Consider the following 18,088-nt stretch of genomic DNA (forward strand, 5'->3'; position numbering starts at 1 on the left):
AAAATGTAAAAAAATCAAACCTAAATCTTCTCCTCCAAGTTCAATATATATGTCAACAACTTAAGCCATTTCCATTGAATTTTGCTATCCCTAATCTATCCACTCATGTGTTTGAAGTGAATTCATATTCAACCAACGGATTGAGGACACGTGATCACATGACATAACAAAACTCACGTACACGTGACACAGAAGTGATGAACCGAACAAGACTTTTTTGTTGGGAAGTTTTGGACACCAAGCTGTAACAAACACAACATTGTGTAGTTTCTCTCCTCCTATGTTTTTTACCACCATCCAAATCCAATTTCCCATCTTTCCTCGTATTTCCATTCCTTTTATATCTCTTTGCCCCCAACACCACCGTTTCTCTCGGGCTCTCTCAACCTTTTCTTAATTTAAGTGGCTGCAAAGCCCCACGTGTTGCCTCCTTCACTCTTTTGGCTGCCCCCACTTTTTTTGTTCACCTCTTTCGTCAACCAATAATTCCTTTGGAGGTTTAGGGTTTTGATCCTTGCAGCTCTCTCTTAATTAAAGGATATTTCTTTCTTTCTTTCTTTTTTTTTTTTTTCTCTTTTCAATAACCGCCATGTCTAAGAGGTGAGGTTGATCATCCTGTGTTTTGTATTGGGTTAATTGACTTTTTCTTGATGTGGGTCTTCAGTTTTGTGTTCTGCAGTTTCTCCAATTTATGTTGATTATTGATTTTTATATGTTTGTGTAAATTATTGTTCTTATAATCCTGCTTTCTTGATCTTTGAACCCGAGAAAAAACTATTGTTTTTGTTTTCCATCTGGGGTGTGTCATTCATTGAGCAGAATTCAGAAAAAAAGGGTTGAAAGTTGATACTTTTTTTCTTGCCCCTTTTGTTATCGAATTTGGAAAATCTTTATTTGATTTCGATAGCTTTTGTTAGTGGAAACTCAATCAAGTTATAATTTTTAACATATCATTCATTCCAGAGACTTCTATGGTCATGACAGACAATAAACCTTTCGTGGATGTTATAAAAATGTTGAATTCTGTAAAAGCAAAATTTGGCATTGATATCTAGTCTGTGGTTTGTAGTTGACACTTGATACGATTTAACTATGAAATCATTTGAATTGAGCCATTTGTTTTGGTTTGTGGAAATCTGGATAAAAGGTTTTAATTGGGGACCTTGGTTTTTGATTCTTTGGACAAGTGTTGTGTGGTCCTTTTCTTTCTCTGTTAATATGTTCTCTATTTTCTAATGCATCTTGAAGATTATTTTAATTTTTGTAATTTCTTATCTTCTGAATCATGTAGGGTTCTTTGCAAGTTTTTTGCTCATGGAGCCTGTCTGAAAGGGGAGCATTGTGAATTTTCTCATGACTGGAAAGATCCTCCAAATAATGTTGGTGATGCAAACTCTTCTTTGCTGCAGACCCTATTAATTAATTGATAATTATTTAGATTTCTCTGATAATTTTTTCTTGTTTGTCTCGTTATGACAGATATGCACATTTTATCAGAAAGGAGTCTGTGCTTATGGTAGTCGCTGCAGATATGATCATGTCAAAGCTTCTCGAGAGCAATCTTCTGCTCCATCTTCTTCAGTAACCGAACCCCAGACCCCAGTTTCAGATACTGTTGCTTTTGGAAATACTAGAGCTACATTTAATGGTGTTGCTACAGCTGCAGAGTTTTCTCTTTCCAGGAGTCCTTACTTTCTTCCTAGTGAACCAGCTTGGAATCAAGAACCGGTTTGGAATCAAGAGTTTGGGTATAATGAACCTTTAGGAGAGGACAATGTTGGTCAAACCATAATCACTTCACCTTCTGAGCTTTCAATTTGTTCATTTGCTGCTGCTGGAAACTGTCCACGAGGGGAAAAATGCCCTCATATTCATGGGGATCTATGTCCCACCTGTGGAAAGCATTGCTTGCATCCTTTCCGACCTGAGGAAAGAGAAGAACATATGAAGAGTTGTGAAAATAAGCATAAGCATCTTGATGCATTGAAACGAAGTCAAGAAATTGAATGCAGTGTTTGCCTGGAGCTTGTTCTGTCAAAGCCTACAGCAGCTGAATGTAAGTTTGGGCTGCTGTCTGAATGTGATCATCCGTTCTGCATATCCTGTATTAGGAATTGGCGTAGTAGTAACCCAACATTGGGGATGGATGTTAACAGCACATTGAGGGCCTGCCCTATTTGTCGTAAGCTATCATACTTTGTCATTCCAAGTGTCATTTGGTACTCAACAACTGAAGAAAAACAAGAAATCATCGACAACTACAAGGCAAAGCTCAAGTAATTTCCTGATCACTTACAAAATCTTATGACATCTTTTGCTTTTCCTATCCAATTAATCCGTGATCTAATCACAACTAAAGCGCAGAGAGTTTTAACTTTGGGTTACAATTATATGCTGCCTAGTTGATGAGGGACGATCCATTTCCTTTCCTCCTTCTCTATATTGACCGGCGCAGCTGATGCCAAGCCATATAGCATATATTTCACAACAAGAAAAAGAAAAACCTCAGCTGAGTGAAATAGTGAATGGCTATCTCTTTTTCTGATACTCTTTTGGTAATTGTTTAATTCATTTGTAGGTCAATTGATTGCAAGCACTTTGACTTTGGGGAAGGGAACTGCCCTTTTGGAACTAGTTGTTTCTACAAGGTAATTCTGTGAATATAACTAGTTCTAATGTGACTCCCCCTCTCCCCGCCTGGGCCATTTTTCTCTTTTCCTGCTAAGCACTTGTAATTATCTTTTCTTGAGGCATATAGATGTTTTCTTATACACTCTTAGAATTCATTGCATTAATAAATTATTTTTTCATACTAGTCTCCAAAGTGTGTACTAAATTTGGTTTGCTATTAAGCCAATTTCATTTGTCCTAATGGCTTCAATTTTCTATAAAATTAGCATTATAGCATTGAAAACAATGGCTGCAACTTGTTTCTGCCTTTCTAGTACTCAAGTCTATTAATATTTGCAGGCATACAGTTTCTATTCCCCTACCTTGTGTTGAATTATGATGTCTAGATAGTGGTTTTGGCCATTGAACTGTGTTAAAAGTGAGGTTTGATTAGTGTTTTGAGGTATCTATTAGCAAAATTGACTGAAGATTGGTTTCTTCTATCTTTACTTGCAGCATGCATATCGAGATGGCCGTCTGGAGCAGGTAGTTTTGCGACATCTAGGGGCTGCAGATGGTGATACCGTAATTGCAAAAGACATCAGGTTGCTCTTTTCCTTCTCATTATCTCTGGCCTTAACCTTTCCTTTTCTCTTTTATTTTGTTCATTTCACTAACCTAAAACATGATGCTTTCAGGTTGTCGGATTTCCTTTCTAACATGCATTTAAGATGAATGGTGTTGTTCGTATGTTCCAGTAAGTTTCAAACTTGTGTTTCCTTTTACTTAAATCAAGGGCGACTTTTGTATATGGATTAATGTATAATAATAATATTTCCTTTGTATCCTTTGCTTCATTATGGTGCTTTGGTTTGAAGAATCTTATGCTCCTCTAAGGAACTCCCTGTTCTTAAACCAACCAACAAAATTACTTAGGCCCTCTTTGAAGAAGCTTATCCATAAACACTTATAAAAAAATATGTGTGTAATGGAGAAGCTTATCCAAACATGGCCCTAATGTGATTCTCGAAGTTCTGGATACATGATTACTTTTGTATTTGGTGCTTAATTTTTTTATTGTTAATTTCTGTCTTTGAAGTCTCAAATATGATAGTTCTTTGGGAAGCATCACCATTTGTTCTATTGTTGATAAGCTGAGCCAAACTTTTATGGTATTTACCCAAGTTTGATGATCCCATGAATGGTGATTGGTTTTATGGGTATTTAGAGGCCATATCACATTTAGTAGTCTGGTCATATTATCTTTGCATAAACATGTTCTATTTTAGAGTTATTCTGGGTTGGGGTTTAAGAAATGAATGTGTTTAGTGTGCTTCCTTATAGCCTTTTGAATGTGAGAGTACATATCTGCCTTTTAAATTGTTTAAACCAAGTTTCTCCTTTTACATCTAGACATATGATATGGAATGGAACAGGTGAAGAAATGAATCGACTAGTATTTGGTTGCTACTTAGTAAAGGGTAATCACACTGCGTAGAAGGAAGCACCACTTCTTTGGGGCCATTTTAAGCAATCTTAGATTCTTTGGGCCTTCCAGAAAATGGGAATGATGGACATTAAAAGCTTATGAACTTTGTCCTAAAATGATCAAAGAAAGAGAAGATCAAATGATCTATCTAAAATTGGTGAATGATTATGCAGGGTTTAGTTCTAATTATCTCACTTTCCAACCATATAGATATTGCCATCAAAAGTGGAAAGAAAAATCTGTTTTCATCTTTCTTTGTTTTTTTAGTTAAACTAATCATTTGGTCCTTAATAGGTTGCACTCATTTAGGAATCAGTTCATGTATGAGGAAAGCTTAAGTTTTAATCACCATACACCCTTATTAGTAAACATTGGTACCTGCTATTACTATGTTTCAGTTTTAGTCTTAAAAAACTTAAGTTTTAGTTCCTATACGCCCTTATAGGGATTAAAGTTTTAAGTTTTCTTTTCCCGGTACAGGGACTGATTCCTCAACGAGTTTCACCGATGAGGACCTAATGTTTAGTTTAACCTTGTTTCTCTTCCTCACTTTTTATTCCCAAAACATCTAGCCCTAATGCCTACTTTTTTTTACATCTATGCATAGTTGTTTGAATAGAATTGTTGTTAAGCTTAGTGCCTCTGTTTTTCTTTGTTATCCCTAGTTGTGTTAATTGCTTCCTGTGTGTTATCTCTGCAGGATACTTGCTTAAAATAGCATGCTTCAATGTCAAAAATTATTTTTATATTGCAAGTCAAGCTCCTCTTCTTGTTTCTGTGATAGGTGCTTTTTCAGTAAACCATATGCACTTGATAACCCCAAGTTTTCTGAAATGTAAGTTTTGTTGGTCTTGATTTGAGATTTTTCTTTAAATTTGTCTACTATTTGATGTTGATACCCATAAAGTATTATGTATTGCTTTCAATCATTTTCTATTATGTGTGCATTATTTTCTCACTTTCTCTTAGAATGTGGGTTTGGGCCTAACTCAATCCCGAAAGCTAGTTCATTGGGTGAGGGTCCCCCCCCACTTATACACTCTATGTTGGCCTTATTTCTAGCCGATGTGAGACTTGGGTTTTCTCCGATACTTTCATTGAAATTGTTTGTGTAAGCATTTGATCCTGTGGCCCCACCACAAAAAGGAATCATATATTCATTCTTTCTTTTGGTCTTCGTTTTGTTGCCATTTGTCACAAAATTTATCAATGTTATGTTGGTAGCTTTTGTTAAGAGATTGTAAAGGCAAATATTACAAGAAAGGGAGTTGAATTGTGATTTTAGTAATTTTTAAGTCTTTTCACAATTAAAGATTTTTTATCTGAAACAAAAACTTTGTAGAAACAAATAACAGATCTTTTGAAAAAAAAAAAAAACTTAGACGGAACAAAACAAATACATGAAACACAACATGTTTACAAAAGCCTAAAAACCAATTTAGACCTTGGGTTAGTTGAAAGCAAAAGGAAAGCAATAAAAATTAGACACAGAAATTTATATTGATTCGTCTCTACCACCGAGACTACATTTACTTCTTAGCAAAATACCAAGTTTCACTAATTTCTCACGAGTTACAAGTATTGTATCACGACCACTTCTGACTTTACATATCAAGTTCTACCCCAAGCTTGATCAACACCCAGTATTCTTTGACCTACCAAGCCATTGTTGGCTCTATGCAAATCAAAATAGATTTGTGGTTGAGGTTTGCTTAGAGACTAAATCTAGAAACGTCTTACAAATGGATACTATCAACGCTTAGTCTTTTTCTCTCAATATGTTCAAAATGCTTTGAGAGCTTTTTCTAACTTTACAGGAATACACATAAAGCTTTTTGCAGAAAGAATAATGAATGTTTTTAGTACAAGGTTTTTTAAGTCTTCAAAGCTTCTGGTTTATATAGGTCTCATCTTCAAGTATTCGTTGTCTTACAATGGGTAGATTTCTTCACTTAATCTTCGTGTAATGAATATGACCATTGGGAGCATTTAATGCTTGCATTAAATGCACATCCTTCCCTCATACAGAAAGTTCACTCTTCAAAGCTTGCGTGTTTGAGAATTGCAACAGGTAGTCACTTCTTTGTGTCATAGCAGGTCTTGTGTAGCAAAACTCTTCTTTTGATAACGATTGAGGAATTTCAAACCTTGACTTCATTTATTCTTCATAGGATTTGACAGAACCTAGGAAAATGTTTCTGCAAAAGAAATCTCAAACACAAAGCATTAAATGAAGTCTTAAATGTCATCTCAAATGTCATATCAAATCATGACTCCATCTGCCAATCGTCTGAAACATCAGACACAGATTTCTTAAGACATGTTCTAATAAAGCATCAGATATGAAACATCAGACACTTGTTTCGCATAAGACACAATTTTTAACCTTTGCATTTGTTTACATCTAATCAAAATAATTAAGGGTCTTGATTCGTCTTAAGATATAAATGTCTTTTGACTCAACAGAGATGTAACATAATACCATTCTTTTTTTTTTTTTTTGTGTTTTGGGATTGTTGCTTCTTATTTTCTGGACTTGGTATGAGAGTCCCAATGACTAAGTGATGGGGTGTCATTGAACCATCTCCAACCTCACCCATGCTGTTGAGCATTAGCCAAATGAAACGGTTTTCTCCTTACAGGTCCCCATGGCTTCCTCCCCAAAATTTTAGCCTCCCTTTTTTATAAATTGAGCTTGGTACTCTTAAATCAAGGAAGGATCTCGAGCATTGCAATATTTCCCGACCTCATCTCTAGAAGTAAAATCCTTGTATTTACCTCATTCAATTGTAAAGTGGCCCTCTACTTCAATTGTGGCCAAATGTATTAATAGTAAACTGACCTAAAGGATTGGTTGGTTCCCTTTGAAGCATGTCCTTCTTTTAGGATAGACTCCATGTTTTCCTTTTTCATGACCCCCATTCCCTTTCATTAGTGAGTTGGGCTTGACCCATTATGTATAGAAAATAGTTTCCTTTTTCAACATTCTAGTCATTCTCTCTACTGATTTGGGCCCATAGGTCAAAACTGGGCTTAGGTGCTGCAATTCAAGTTATGTCCTTCCTTTTCCATAATACTCATGCTGCTTTTGGTTGTAGTGTGTAGCCATCTTTGCCAATGTCTTGTGACTCTTGTCTAAAATAATCCTATTGGTCTTTGTAGGAGTTTGGGGTGTTGTCAGAGTAAAAAAGAAAGGTGGCAACAGATAAGACACAAACAAAATAAGAAACCTGATCATGAATCCATGCAAAAGGCATAAAATGTGTCGAGAAAAACGAGTGAACATGTAAATGAATCCTTGTGTCTTGACTCCGCAACAGAGACTCTTATTTATAGTTAAATTGATAATTGTTATAGCACACAAAGGCTACAAAAGGCTGTGGTGTTAAAATGATTTATTTGATTTGAATACTGCTTGTGGATTGTCTTAGCTTATATTTTTATGTAAGTTTATTGTTAAGTGGCGTTCAATTTTTGAGAGTTGACTAGTAATTAGTAATATAAGAAAGGGTGCAAGTATCAGCACACTTTCAGGCAAGCTGTTCTCTCTTTCCTATAACATCAAGTTGTGGTGTTGGTGTTTTCCCTCGAACCCTTACATTTTACTTTGGAACAATCGGTTTCTTGAAGTTGTAATTGTGAACTGTTTTTTTTTTTTTTTGTGTGTGTTTTATTGTAAACTGTGTTTGCTAACATTGGTTTCTTTATTGTCTTTTAATCAAAATTTCAGGGGTACCTGAGAAAGAACCTGCACTGTGCATTCTGTCGTTGTTGTAATAAAGTGCATGTGTTAAATGGTAGATGGACATGCTATGAGGGTATAAACTTAAAATAAGTTCAATTTTTAAAGCAGATAAATCCAAGTATGGATTGATGGTGGTATACTCTATTTGAAGCATGGTGGAAAGCACTCTTTTAGCCATCAGTGAGACTTTTAGAAGCATTTCTTTTGTCTGGTGGATTTCAATGTTAATATGCAAATATTGATATTGGGGTGATGAAGTTTTCCTGTTCACATTATTGAGATCTTAAGATATACCTTTTTATTGTATACTGGGATTCCCTTGCTGTGGGTGGCACTGCACCAAGAGTCTTGGGAAAGGGTTCAACATATGTATCGGTTTTGTTATCTCTTATAGGACTTTGTCATGGCCCTTTAGGGGCTTATATTGGTGACCCGTTTCCTTTTGATGAATATACGAGTATAATCGAAGTTTCACCCATTGAATATACGACTCCTAGTGAAATTTCATTCAATTTAAGAAGCCAGTATAGGGGGAAGTTCTGTTATTTAATACTATTAATTTAGTTTTACTTGGTCAAATTTTGTTCATCTCATTTCAATTGCAATAATATTAAATCAAATTTTTAGAAGAAATGTTAATTTATTCTAAAAAATTAATTGAACAACCCTCCAAATTAGAAATAAAAGCCTACATGAATGAGTATTGTAGCATTTTACATCCTCATTTTGGGCCATGTAAAGTGAGTAGATTTCCATTTTGGTCCTTCTAACTCTCTCTCTCTCTCTCTTTTTAAATTTCATTCCTAGAAAATTTGAAAAAAATGTTTTTGATTCTTATTATCAAGTGACATCCGTTAGATTCAATGAAAGGTCATGTTACTGTTTATGTGGTACTATGTTAACACGTGGCACTTTAAAAAAAATGGATATGAAAAATAGAGATTTTTGAAGGATGAAAATAAATTCTTTTACAGGAACCGAAACTAAAATTTGTTTATTTTATAAGAAAAAAAAACAGTAATTTTAGGGCTTGGGAGTATTACTGTTTTTTTTTTTTTTTCTGAATGAGAACATATTAAAGCCTAGGAACCTTTATGAAAGAAGATACAAGCGAGATTCGCCTATAGGGCATCAGAAATGAAATCAAGAATTACATTAAAAATTCTTAATGGCACCTGAATGCCTAGACCATTTGCCAAGACGCTACTTCACCATAAGTCAAGATAAACATTGTTTTGAAAGGACTCTGCGAAATCGCTTAACACTTTAACAAAAATGCACTTTTGATTTAACTTTTCACCTGCCGATGTATCAATTGTGTTATGCTTTTGCAAAAGAGCGTGAGTCAAAGTATTGTTTGGAACAATACATAATAGGTCTTTATACTGGTTTGTATGAGACGTGATAGGCTCCTTTGTGCTGGCTTCCTCTCCAATTGAAGAGAATGGATTCGAATGCTCAATCAAGCAATAGCAATTCGAGCTACAGCTAGGGAGTCTCACTCAATCAACCCAATGGCATGATGTTCTGCTTAATGGGCTTGTTTTGTTCTCGCGGATGGACTGAAGAACCCTAAATAAAGGGTACCCTCGTAGGTCGGTACACAGTTTTGTGTATGACATAAATAGGTCTATACACAGTTTTGTGACATAATCAGCTTATAGAATAAGTAATGGGCAAGCATTAAAATTGCAAGAAATAGAAATTGCAAGACATAAGTTTTTAGAGGATTTCATTAAATAATTATGATAGTGGTGTTCCTTTTATATTGTGACCTCAGTGCGCCTTGCTAAAACCTCTTCAACCAAAATCCATTATTTTTTACTTGGGAAAAATGACTGAAGTAGAAAAAGAGTATGATACATGGTTTTAACTGAAGTATGGTTTCAAATGTGTTGCATTCTAGGTCCTTGGAATGACCTTTCCAGCAAGCTCTTCAAGTCAAAAAGCATCATTCTATAGTATTGCGATGACTCTAAAGGGTCTTCTTAGTTTGGGGTGAGCTTCCCTTTATTATAGTCTTTTCTTGCTTCTCCCTTCATCCTCCAAACGAGATCTCCAACTCAGAATTCTCCCCTTTTCAGTTTTGACCCGTGCTTCTGAGTTGCTCTCCTTTTGCAAACTTCCTCCTCAATATAAGCGTGATTTCTCACCTTGTCAATCATGTACAATTCGAAAGCAAGGTTTTCATTGTTGAGTGCCTCATCAAAATGGGTTCTTCTTATTAAGGGTTCATCAACTTCCACAGGAATTATGGCATTAGTGCCATGTGTCAATCGGAAAGGAGTTTCCTTCGTCGTGGATTAAGGAGTGTAGTGATATGCTCACATAATACTAGGCAATTCTTCAACCCAAAGTCCTTTTGCTTTCTTCATCTCGCTCAAAATGATCTTGTTCGCTGCTTCTGCTTGTTCAATGGTTTGAGGGTGTTAGACAAAAGACAACAAATTTTTTATGCTGAGCTCCTGCAGGAACTGGTCATACCCCTTATCTACGAATTGTTTGTTGTTATCAATGACTTTGGAAAAGGGAAGGCCATGTATGCAAATTAGCAACTTCCATGTGAACTTCTGAATTTTTTGGGCAGTGATTCTTGCAAGTGGCTTCACCTTGATCTATTTGGTGAAATAGTTTATTGCCACTGATAGGAACTTTACCTGTCCCTTCGCAATTGAGAAAGCTCCTAGGATGTCCATGCCCTAGAATGCAAATGACCACGTTGGGTGTATGTTGTGCAACTTCTCAGGTAGAGCATGATGGAGGTTGCTAAATTATTGGCATTTTGTACATTTCTTCGAATACTCCATGTAGTCAGTTTGCAATGTCGGCCAATAGTAACCAACTTAGAGGACCCGAGCTGCCATGCTTCTTCCTCCTGAATGAAAACCATAAATGCTTTTGTGTATCTCCTCTATAATGCATTGTGCATCCTTTTTATCTACGCATTTCAACAGTGGTGTGGAGACTCCTCATCAAAAGATTTCTTCATCAAATACGGCATAGTAGGCTAATTTCAGCTTCACCTTCCTGGCTTCGCTGTTGTCACTTGGTAGTTGGTCATTTACTAAGTATTTCCATATGACGTTCATCCAAGAATCTATGCTTGGGGCAGCCAGAGTCTCCTGAATGCATGTTCTATGCAGACCTTGCCTCTTAGAGCTTGTCAATCTTGACAAGACATCGACTCTATCATTGTCTTCCTGAAACATGTGAAAGAGTTCATGTTCCTCAAAGAAGTCAAGCAAGTGCTTTGTTAGATGGTAGTATTTTTGCATTTGTGGATCCTTGGCTTGGAATTCTCCTTTCACCTACTAGTGACGAGCTCGGAATCACTCCTACATCGTATCTTTTTCACTCTAACCTCATTTTCCAATTTAAGGCATGCGATCAAAGCCTCATATTCAACTTGATTGTTAAAGGTTTTAAAATCGAACCTTAATGGCTGCTCAAGAGAGATGTCTCCTGGTCCTTCAAGTGTAATTCCTGCTCCACTGCCCTTTGTATTGCATGCTTTGTCAATGTAGAACATCCACCAGTCTCCACCATCAATGCTACTGGGATCGGTAGAGGGGGAAAGTTCTACAATGAAATCAGCCAAGCATTGAGCTTTGATAGGCCCATGAGCCTTAAACTTTAAGCCAAACTCGAACAGCTCCACAAACCATGCAACCATCCTTCCAATTAGTTATGGCTTACAAAGAATTGGCCTAATAGGGTGATCGGTCTTGACTTTGATTTAGTGGCTTTGGAAATGCGAGCGCAACCTCCTTGTGGATTTCACCAACAATGAAGCCATTTTTTTTTCTTTTGATATCTTTTCTCTGCCCCATGTAAGACCGGCTAGTGAAGTAGATTAACATTTGTCTTTCGGCACCCTCCTACATCAATACTGAACTGGTGGATGTGTTAGAAACAAATAAGAAAAGTAAAAGTTTAGCACCTGATGTAGGTCGGGTTAGGATAGGAGGAGTCACTAGGAAATTCTTGAACTTTGTAAACATATTTTTTCACTCTTCATTCCAATCAAACTCATCTTGTGATTTCTTCAGCAGCTTGAAGAATGACTTTGCTTTCTCTGCCATCTTGGGTAAGAATCGAGAAGCTAGCTTTCTAGTTAACTTCTAGACTTCAATTACATTTTATGGATTTCTCATTGCTATGACGGCTTCACATTTATCTGGGTTTGCCTCTATTCCCTTATATGTTAGCATAAAACCAAAAAATTTACCTCTTTCAACCCTGAAGGTGCATTTCTTGAGGTTGAGCCTCATGTTATGCTTTTTGAGTTCCGTAAAGATCTTAGCTACGTCACCAGCATGTTGGTTGGGAAAGGATGACTTCACCACCATATCATCTACGTACACTTCCACATTTCATTTGATCTGCTTTTTGAAGACCTTATCCATGAGCCTCTGATATGTTGCACCTGCGTTCTTGAGGCCGAAGGGCATAACTTTGTAACACAAGTTAGCTGCATCAGTGATGAAGGTTATCTTTTCTTAATTGAGAGAGTACATTTTCATCAGGTTGTAGCCTGAATAGGCATCCAAAAAATTGAGCAGTCTAAAGCCACATGCTCCATCTACTAATCTACCATTGCTTAGCAAACGATAGGCATCCTTGGGACAAGCTCTGTTGAGGTCAGTGTAGTCTACACACATTCTCTACTTCCCTGTTGCCTTCTTTACCATGACCACGTTGGCTAACCAAGTGGTGTAGTTCACTTCTTGGATGAAGTCAGCCTTCAATAATTTTCAGGTTCTGCTTCTATGGCCTTCTACCTTTCCTCTCCAATTTTGCGTTTTCTCTAGGCCACAGGCTTAGCCTGAAAGAAAATGGCGAGTTTATGGAAAATGAAGTTTGGATCAATGTCTAGCATATCAAAGGCATTCCAAGCAGACAGGTCGGTACTTGCAAGGAGCACATACTCTATTTCTTTTCGTATGGTATCTTCCATTTGCTTGCCAATCTTAGTGCACTGATGTGCCTCCTTGCCAATTTGAAAAGGTGTGACATCTTAAATCCGGGTGGATCACCGATCTTCAAAGTCTACACATGGGTCTAGATCCTCTAAAGCACTGATGAATGCATTGACACTAGAGGTTGATGCCTTACTCACGTCCTCCCTTACGCTGTATAGTTCAATCTTGCAACTCTTCACATAACATTCTCTTACATCCACTTGATTAGCTTTAACGATGATGATCTCTCCTGTTAATGATGGGAATATCATGGTTAGGTGCATTGTGGAAATAATGGCTCCAATTATGTTTAGAAAGGGTATCTTAAGAAGAACATTGTATGAGGTATCTGCGTCTACTAACTCATATGGGACCATTAAGGATTGAGAGAACTTGTTTGAGCCGAAAGTTGTTAGCATATCCACTTTACCTCTAGTATGTACGCAATCACCTAGAAAACCTATCATTGGTTTCTCGTGAGGTTGTATAAGATTGTGAGAGATACAAATTTTTTCAAACACATACCAATACAAAATATTGGCTCCACTTCCCTGGTCAATAAGTGTTTTTCGGATTGCCCAACTAGTAATAACAATCATTGCCACCATAGGATCATCCGAGTGGAATCACTTCCAATGAAGTTCGCGTTTGTGAACATAATGGCTGGTAGAGATTGACATGGTGTCTCCTCAGTTTGTACGAAGTTGATGCTCTTGAGTGCTCGTAGATGACATTTCCTGGATGAGTTCGTATAACCTCTGCCAACGAAACCACCAACAGTTATGTTGATGACTCCTCAAACTTCTCCTTGGGGGTTTTCTTGTTGTCTTTGTTCGCCTTCCTCGACTTGTTGTTGGTTGTTATTACCACATCTTCTTGCATAGCCACCCTTGTAACCACCTCTACGGCTACTTCTTCCTCCCTGCTATACACCACGATTATAATTATTTCCTCGAATGAAATCATTTAGACATCCTTTTTGGACCAATTCCTCGATTTTATCTTTCAAAACTATACGTTCTTCTATAGAATAGCCATAGTTTTGATGATATCTACATTGTTTGGTGCGGTCTGCTTGACTGTGGGAGCCTGTTGGTTGGGGGAATGCAAGTATTTCTGCATTGAATGCTTCTTCTAGTATGCATGCTCAGCCATAGTTTCAACTGTCTTGGTTGTCTCTTAAAGTCTATCTCCTTAACAGGTGTGAGCTTTTCTTTGTTGGAATCAGGCTTCTCTTGATCTCACCCTCTGACCTTGTCATGGTACTCGAACAACTCTTCCATTTGGATAGAACCGATTGCACGATGTCCCAGTTCATCCATTTTTCTGGGTCATTTCTTGCACAAACTACCTACAATTGCTCTAGGCTTGAGTGTTGCTATCATAGAGTGAAAGGCTAATCCAGGTTCGAGGTCTTGGATTTTGACTGCAATTTGTGTAAATTTATAAGTTATATCGACGTCGAATGATGCAGCTGACATGTGGCATACTGAGCATTGAAGCATTCGACTAGTGTGTTGAATGTATTGATCGTTCGGGGAGGGAGTTGATGCCACCATGTCAGAGCGGGTCCCTCCAAAGAACTCGGGAAAACCCTGCATAAAATGGTATCATCGTTAGTGAATAAGTTTACCTACGTAATATATGCTTCTGAGTGTTCATTAGGATCCGTGGTTTTGACATATTGATTGATGTTCAGAGGCTTCCATCCCAAGGGTAAAGGAGTCTCGATAATTCCGTTGACAAAAGGATGTCGTCGAAGCAACTCGGCGGGCTAACTATGGGACCTCTCTGGTGTAATCGCCCCATGGTGTTTGTTTGACGATTATTGTTATGTGATGAGCATTTTATCTTCGATGCAGCGAGGTGGGTTGGGATCGTGTTCTATGTATTTGTGTTCGAATTCTGCAATTGGGCTCGGATGAGATCATTCTCTTCACATAAGGCTTGTAAGTCTACCTCCTGCTTTTGTTGCAAGGAGGCCATTTCTTCTTCTGTAGTGCTTCTAATTGCTCCTGGAAACCTTGTTTTGTTGAACTCTCTTCCATGTAGTCAACCATAGTGTCGAATTCCTGATCAATACCATATATTTGGTGTCCAAAGAAAATTTCACTTTGGCCCCACGGTGAGTGTCAAATGTTCTTATCACTCTCAGAATGTTCTGACTTGTACTCTATCTTCCTCGTCTCAATCTGAGCTCCTTCTCTAATGGTGGAGGAGCACCACCTGAAAAGAGATTTTTTGGTGAGTTTAGCGAGAAAATAAATGTTACTTACTTGTCTTTGCTACTATTAACAGGAGAGGACCATTACCAAGTTGATAATGGTTCACCGGGACCCATACTAGATAGTGGTGGGTTGGTTAAAACCATGGTAGATAGTGGTGATTGAGGACCCCCTTGTAGTGGGACCCATATGGTACAAGATTGAAAAAATTAATTATGGACATCATTTTTTTTACTTACATTAAAGTTGGATTAGAGCCATTCAAAAAAGAATGAAGTTGGATTATAAATTAAATTCTTAATTAAAAGCTAACTATACTATTTTTAGTGTTTTCAATTTTTATTTCAGAGAGCTCTATAGCCATCTTGTGTACGTTTTGATCTCATAACCTTAGATTTCAATTTCAAAAAATTAATCAATCCTAAAACTATATCACACACTGAAAATAAAATAATAATGATAATAATATATTAATAACCAAAGTCGATGGACGTAACAAGGATATCAAAATCAAATCCTTATTTCTCACTAACACCTACAAAATAACGATTCAATATTTAAATAGCATAAAATATCTCTATTGGTATTCACATATCAACTCATAATAATCACCACTCCATAACGTAGTATAAAAGCAGAAACAATGAATGTATGTGCTGAACGAATCAATAATATGTTCACGCGAAATCCACAAGAAAATGAAAATTCGGAATCATTAGATTCAGTGCTTGAAGATGGCGAACATTGACAACACGACCGAAGCTCCAATCACGGCCATCGAACTCGAAACGGATCCGGCAACTCCGACATCGGGTCCCTGCGCAGGCGCCGGAGACAAATCTTGAGCGGTGGCGGCGGCGAAGAAAAGCGCCACAATAAGAGCAATGACAAAGGACTTGAAAGAGGTTGCTTGAGATGCCATTGTGAATAAAAAAGATGATAATATAGTGAATATGTAAAGAGGAAGAGAAAACAATGAAGAAAGTTTTTGAAGATGTTAGGGTTTTTTCTTAATGTGTAAGAGTCAAGGGAGAAAAGGGTATTTATAGAGATTGTGAGAATGTGTGTGGGGCCCACGGAAACGTGGGCAGCTGGAAGGCGAGGAGCATGTGTGGGTGTATTGAGGTGTGAATGAATGGTGGTGAGTTGGTGGAGATTCGATGTTAGGGTTTCACAATGCTTTACGATTTTTCAAATGATTGGTGGTGCATGTAGTAAAGAAAGAGATCTAGTTTTAAACAGAAGACATTGGTTTCAAGTTTCAATTCAATTTGGTATCAAAGTTAACAGCTAACGTTTCTATAATTAATTAGGTGTTTGGTGAGCGAAGATTTTAGTGTCCAGATGGTAATGTGAATAATAAAATATAAAGCACAAATAATATATTTGTAAACTATAAACAATTAAATTAATTATGTATGTTTAGTTTAGTTGGTTAAGCAATATAATTGAATGTTTGTAATTTTTTAAGTATAGGGTTTCTTCTCCTGCTTTTGCATAAAAGAAATCGAATACAAAAATAAGAAGAAAAAAATTTAAAATTTTAAGAATACAAGATAGAAGACAGAGAGAAAAAAACAAAGACCCATAACTACCATAGTGAACTTTTAATTAATAGGATAAAAATGAAATAGAAAAATAAGTGAATTTATGATTATAATTTTTCTAAATCGACTCGTAACAGTAAAAAAAAAAAAAACTTTAGTATTTTTAGTGTCTTCATTTCTAGGAGATTTATAGCCATTTTGTGTGATTTAATTTCTATCTCAACAAATTGGTAGCGGTTGCTTGAGCTAACCTTCCTAATCAATTGAATTATTAACATGAAATTGAATTTACAAATAACGTCCAAAATTTAATACTAATATTTCAATAGAGGAATAATTGCAGCTTGAAACCATTTTATCATTAGAAAAAGTAATGTTTGCACTGACCGTATAAATGACTTTTACTCTATCATTTAATTATAATTAGTCATATATGATTTTTTTTATTTATAAAAACTACCTTAAAAAATATCTCAACTATGATGTTTTTTTATATGGAACTATGATTGTTAATTGATTCAAAATATAAAACTTTTTATTCTAAGAATGCATAACATTAAACTCTTTTCACAATTTTAATAAAACATTGTTTACCTCAATTTAATTTCTTCGTTCAACTTGTAAACATTAGACATTTCTTGAAGCTCGATCTTTCTCCTGATGGCTAAGAGATAGCATGAACAATAGAAGAACTTGTTTCATCCATCAATAAATATTTCATAGTACATTTTACATCTTTTCTTTTATATATTTCTAGATAGTAGATAAAAACAAAAATAGGAAACTTCTAGAGCTTCAAAAATAGTTATTAAATTGTTAGGACCATATAAAAACATTTTTCTTAAAATTGTTGTTAATATATATATATATATAACGAATAATAAATATTTTTTTATAATCATTTATGTAAATTCAATATATTCTACACATACAGAGGAACACATAAAGTTGTACATGGTAAAAAAAAAATTGTTGAAATAGTTTGTTTGCAAATTTCCTAAAACTATTCATAGCTTCTTCTCTCCATTGAAATTATAGCTCATTATCGAACTTCTTGAAGAGATAAAAGAGAACCATGATATATCTTTTTTATTAGAGGTTGAATCAATCATCAAAGGCTTTTCAAGTTCTTTGTAATTATTGCCTCTAATTCTATCTATCTAAAAGAAACAAATACTTAATTTGTCAATATCAATAAAAGTAATTTACTTAATTAATTTAAAATAATAATATCATCAATTTAAATTTTATTAAAAAAAATATTCATAACATTAAATTATTTAAGTGCAGAATAATATTATGCCAATTAATCTATATATTCATTGGTAAGTGGTGGTCGGGGTTTGAATGATGGGTCCCTTTCTTTCTTTCTCTTATTCTCCCGATCATTGGCGGATGCACCTTATAATTGCCCCACAAGATTTTTTTTGTTTGATAATGTATATAAAAAATATTTGCCCTCATAAATTATATATTGTCTTCATTGGATTTTTTTAATCCAAAATCCAAAC

General features: G+C 35.9%; 1 protein-coding gene across 8 annotated transcripts; it reads left to right on the forward strand.

Moving 5' to 3' along the window:
• Positions 1-217: 217 nt before the first annotated feature.
• Positions 218-8,327, forward strand: LOC100787817 (putative RING-type E3 ubiquitin transferase C3H69). Of its 8 annotated transcripts, none has more exons than XR_418609.4 (8): positions 224-600; positions 1,292-1,379; positions 1,480-2,276; positions 2,579-2,648; positions 3,127-3,215; positions 3,309-3,367; positions 4,884-4,934; positions 7,830-8,327. XR_418609.4 is itself a non-coding variant. In XM_003546830.5 (7 exons), exons 1-6 carry the CDS (start codon positions 590-592, stop codon positions 3,343-3,345), a joined length of 1,092 nt encoding a protein of 363 aa, XP_003546878.1. In that variant the 5' UTR covers positions 223-589; the 3' UTR covers positions 3,346-3,367; positions 7,830-8,327. The 8 variants fall into 8 exon arrangements, 2 of the variants coding, with proteins under 2 accessions (XP_006598257.1, XP_003546878.1); XR_418608.4 differs by having other exon boundaries at positions 225-600; positions 4,800-4,934; XR_418610.4 differs by lacking the exon at positions 2,579-2,648 and having other exon boundaries at positions 218-600; positions 4,800-4,934.
• Positions 8,328-18,088: the final 9,761 nt, after the last annotated feature.

This window comes from Glycine max, chromosome 15, assembly GCF_000004515.6.
Source record: "Glycine max cultivar Williams 82 chromosome 15, Glycine_max_v4.0, whole genome shotgun sequence".
NCBI classification, from domain to species: Eukaryota; Viridiplantae; Streptophyta; class Magnoliopsida; order Fabales; family Fabaceae; genus Glycine; species Glycine max.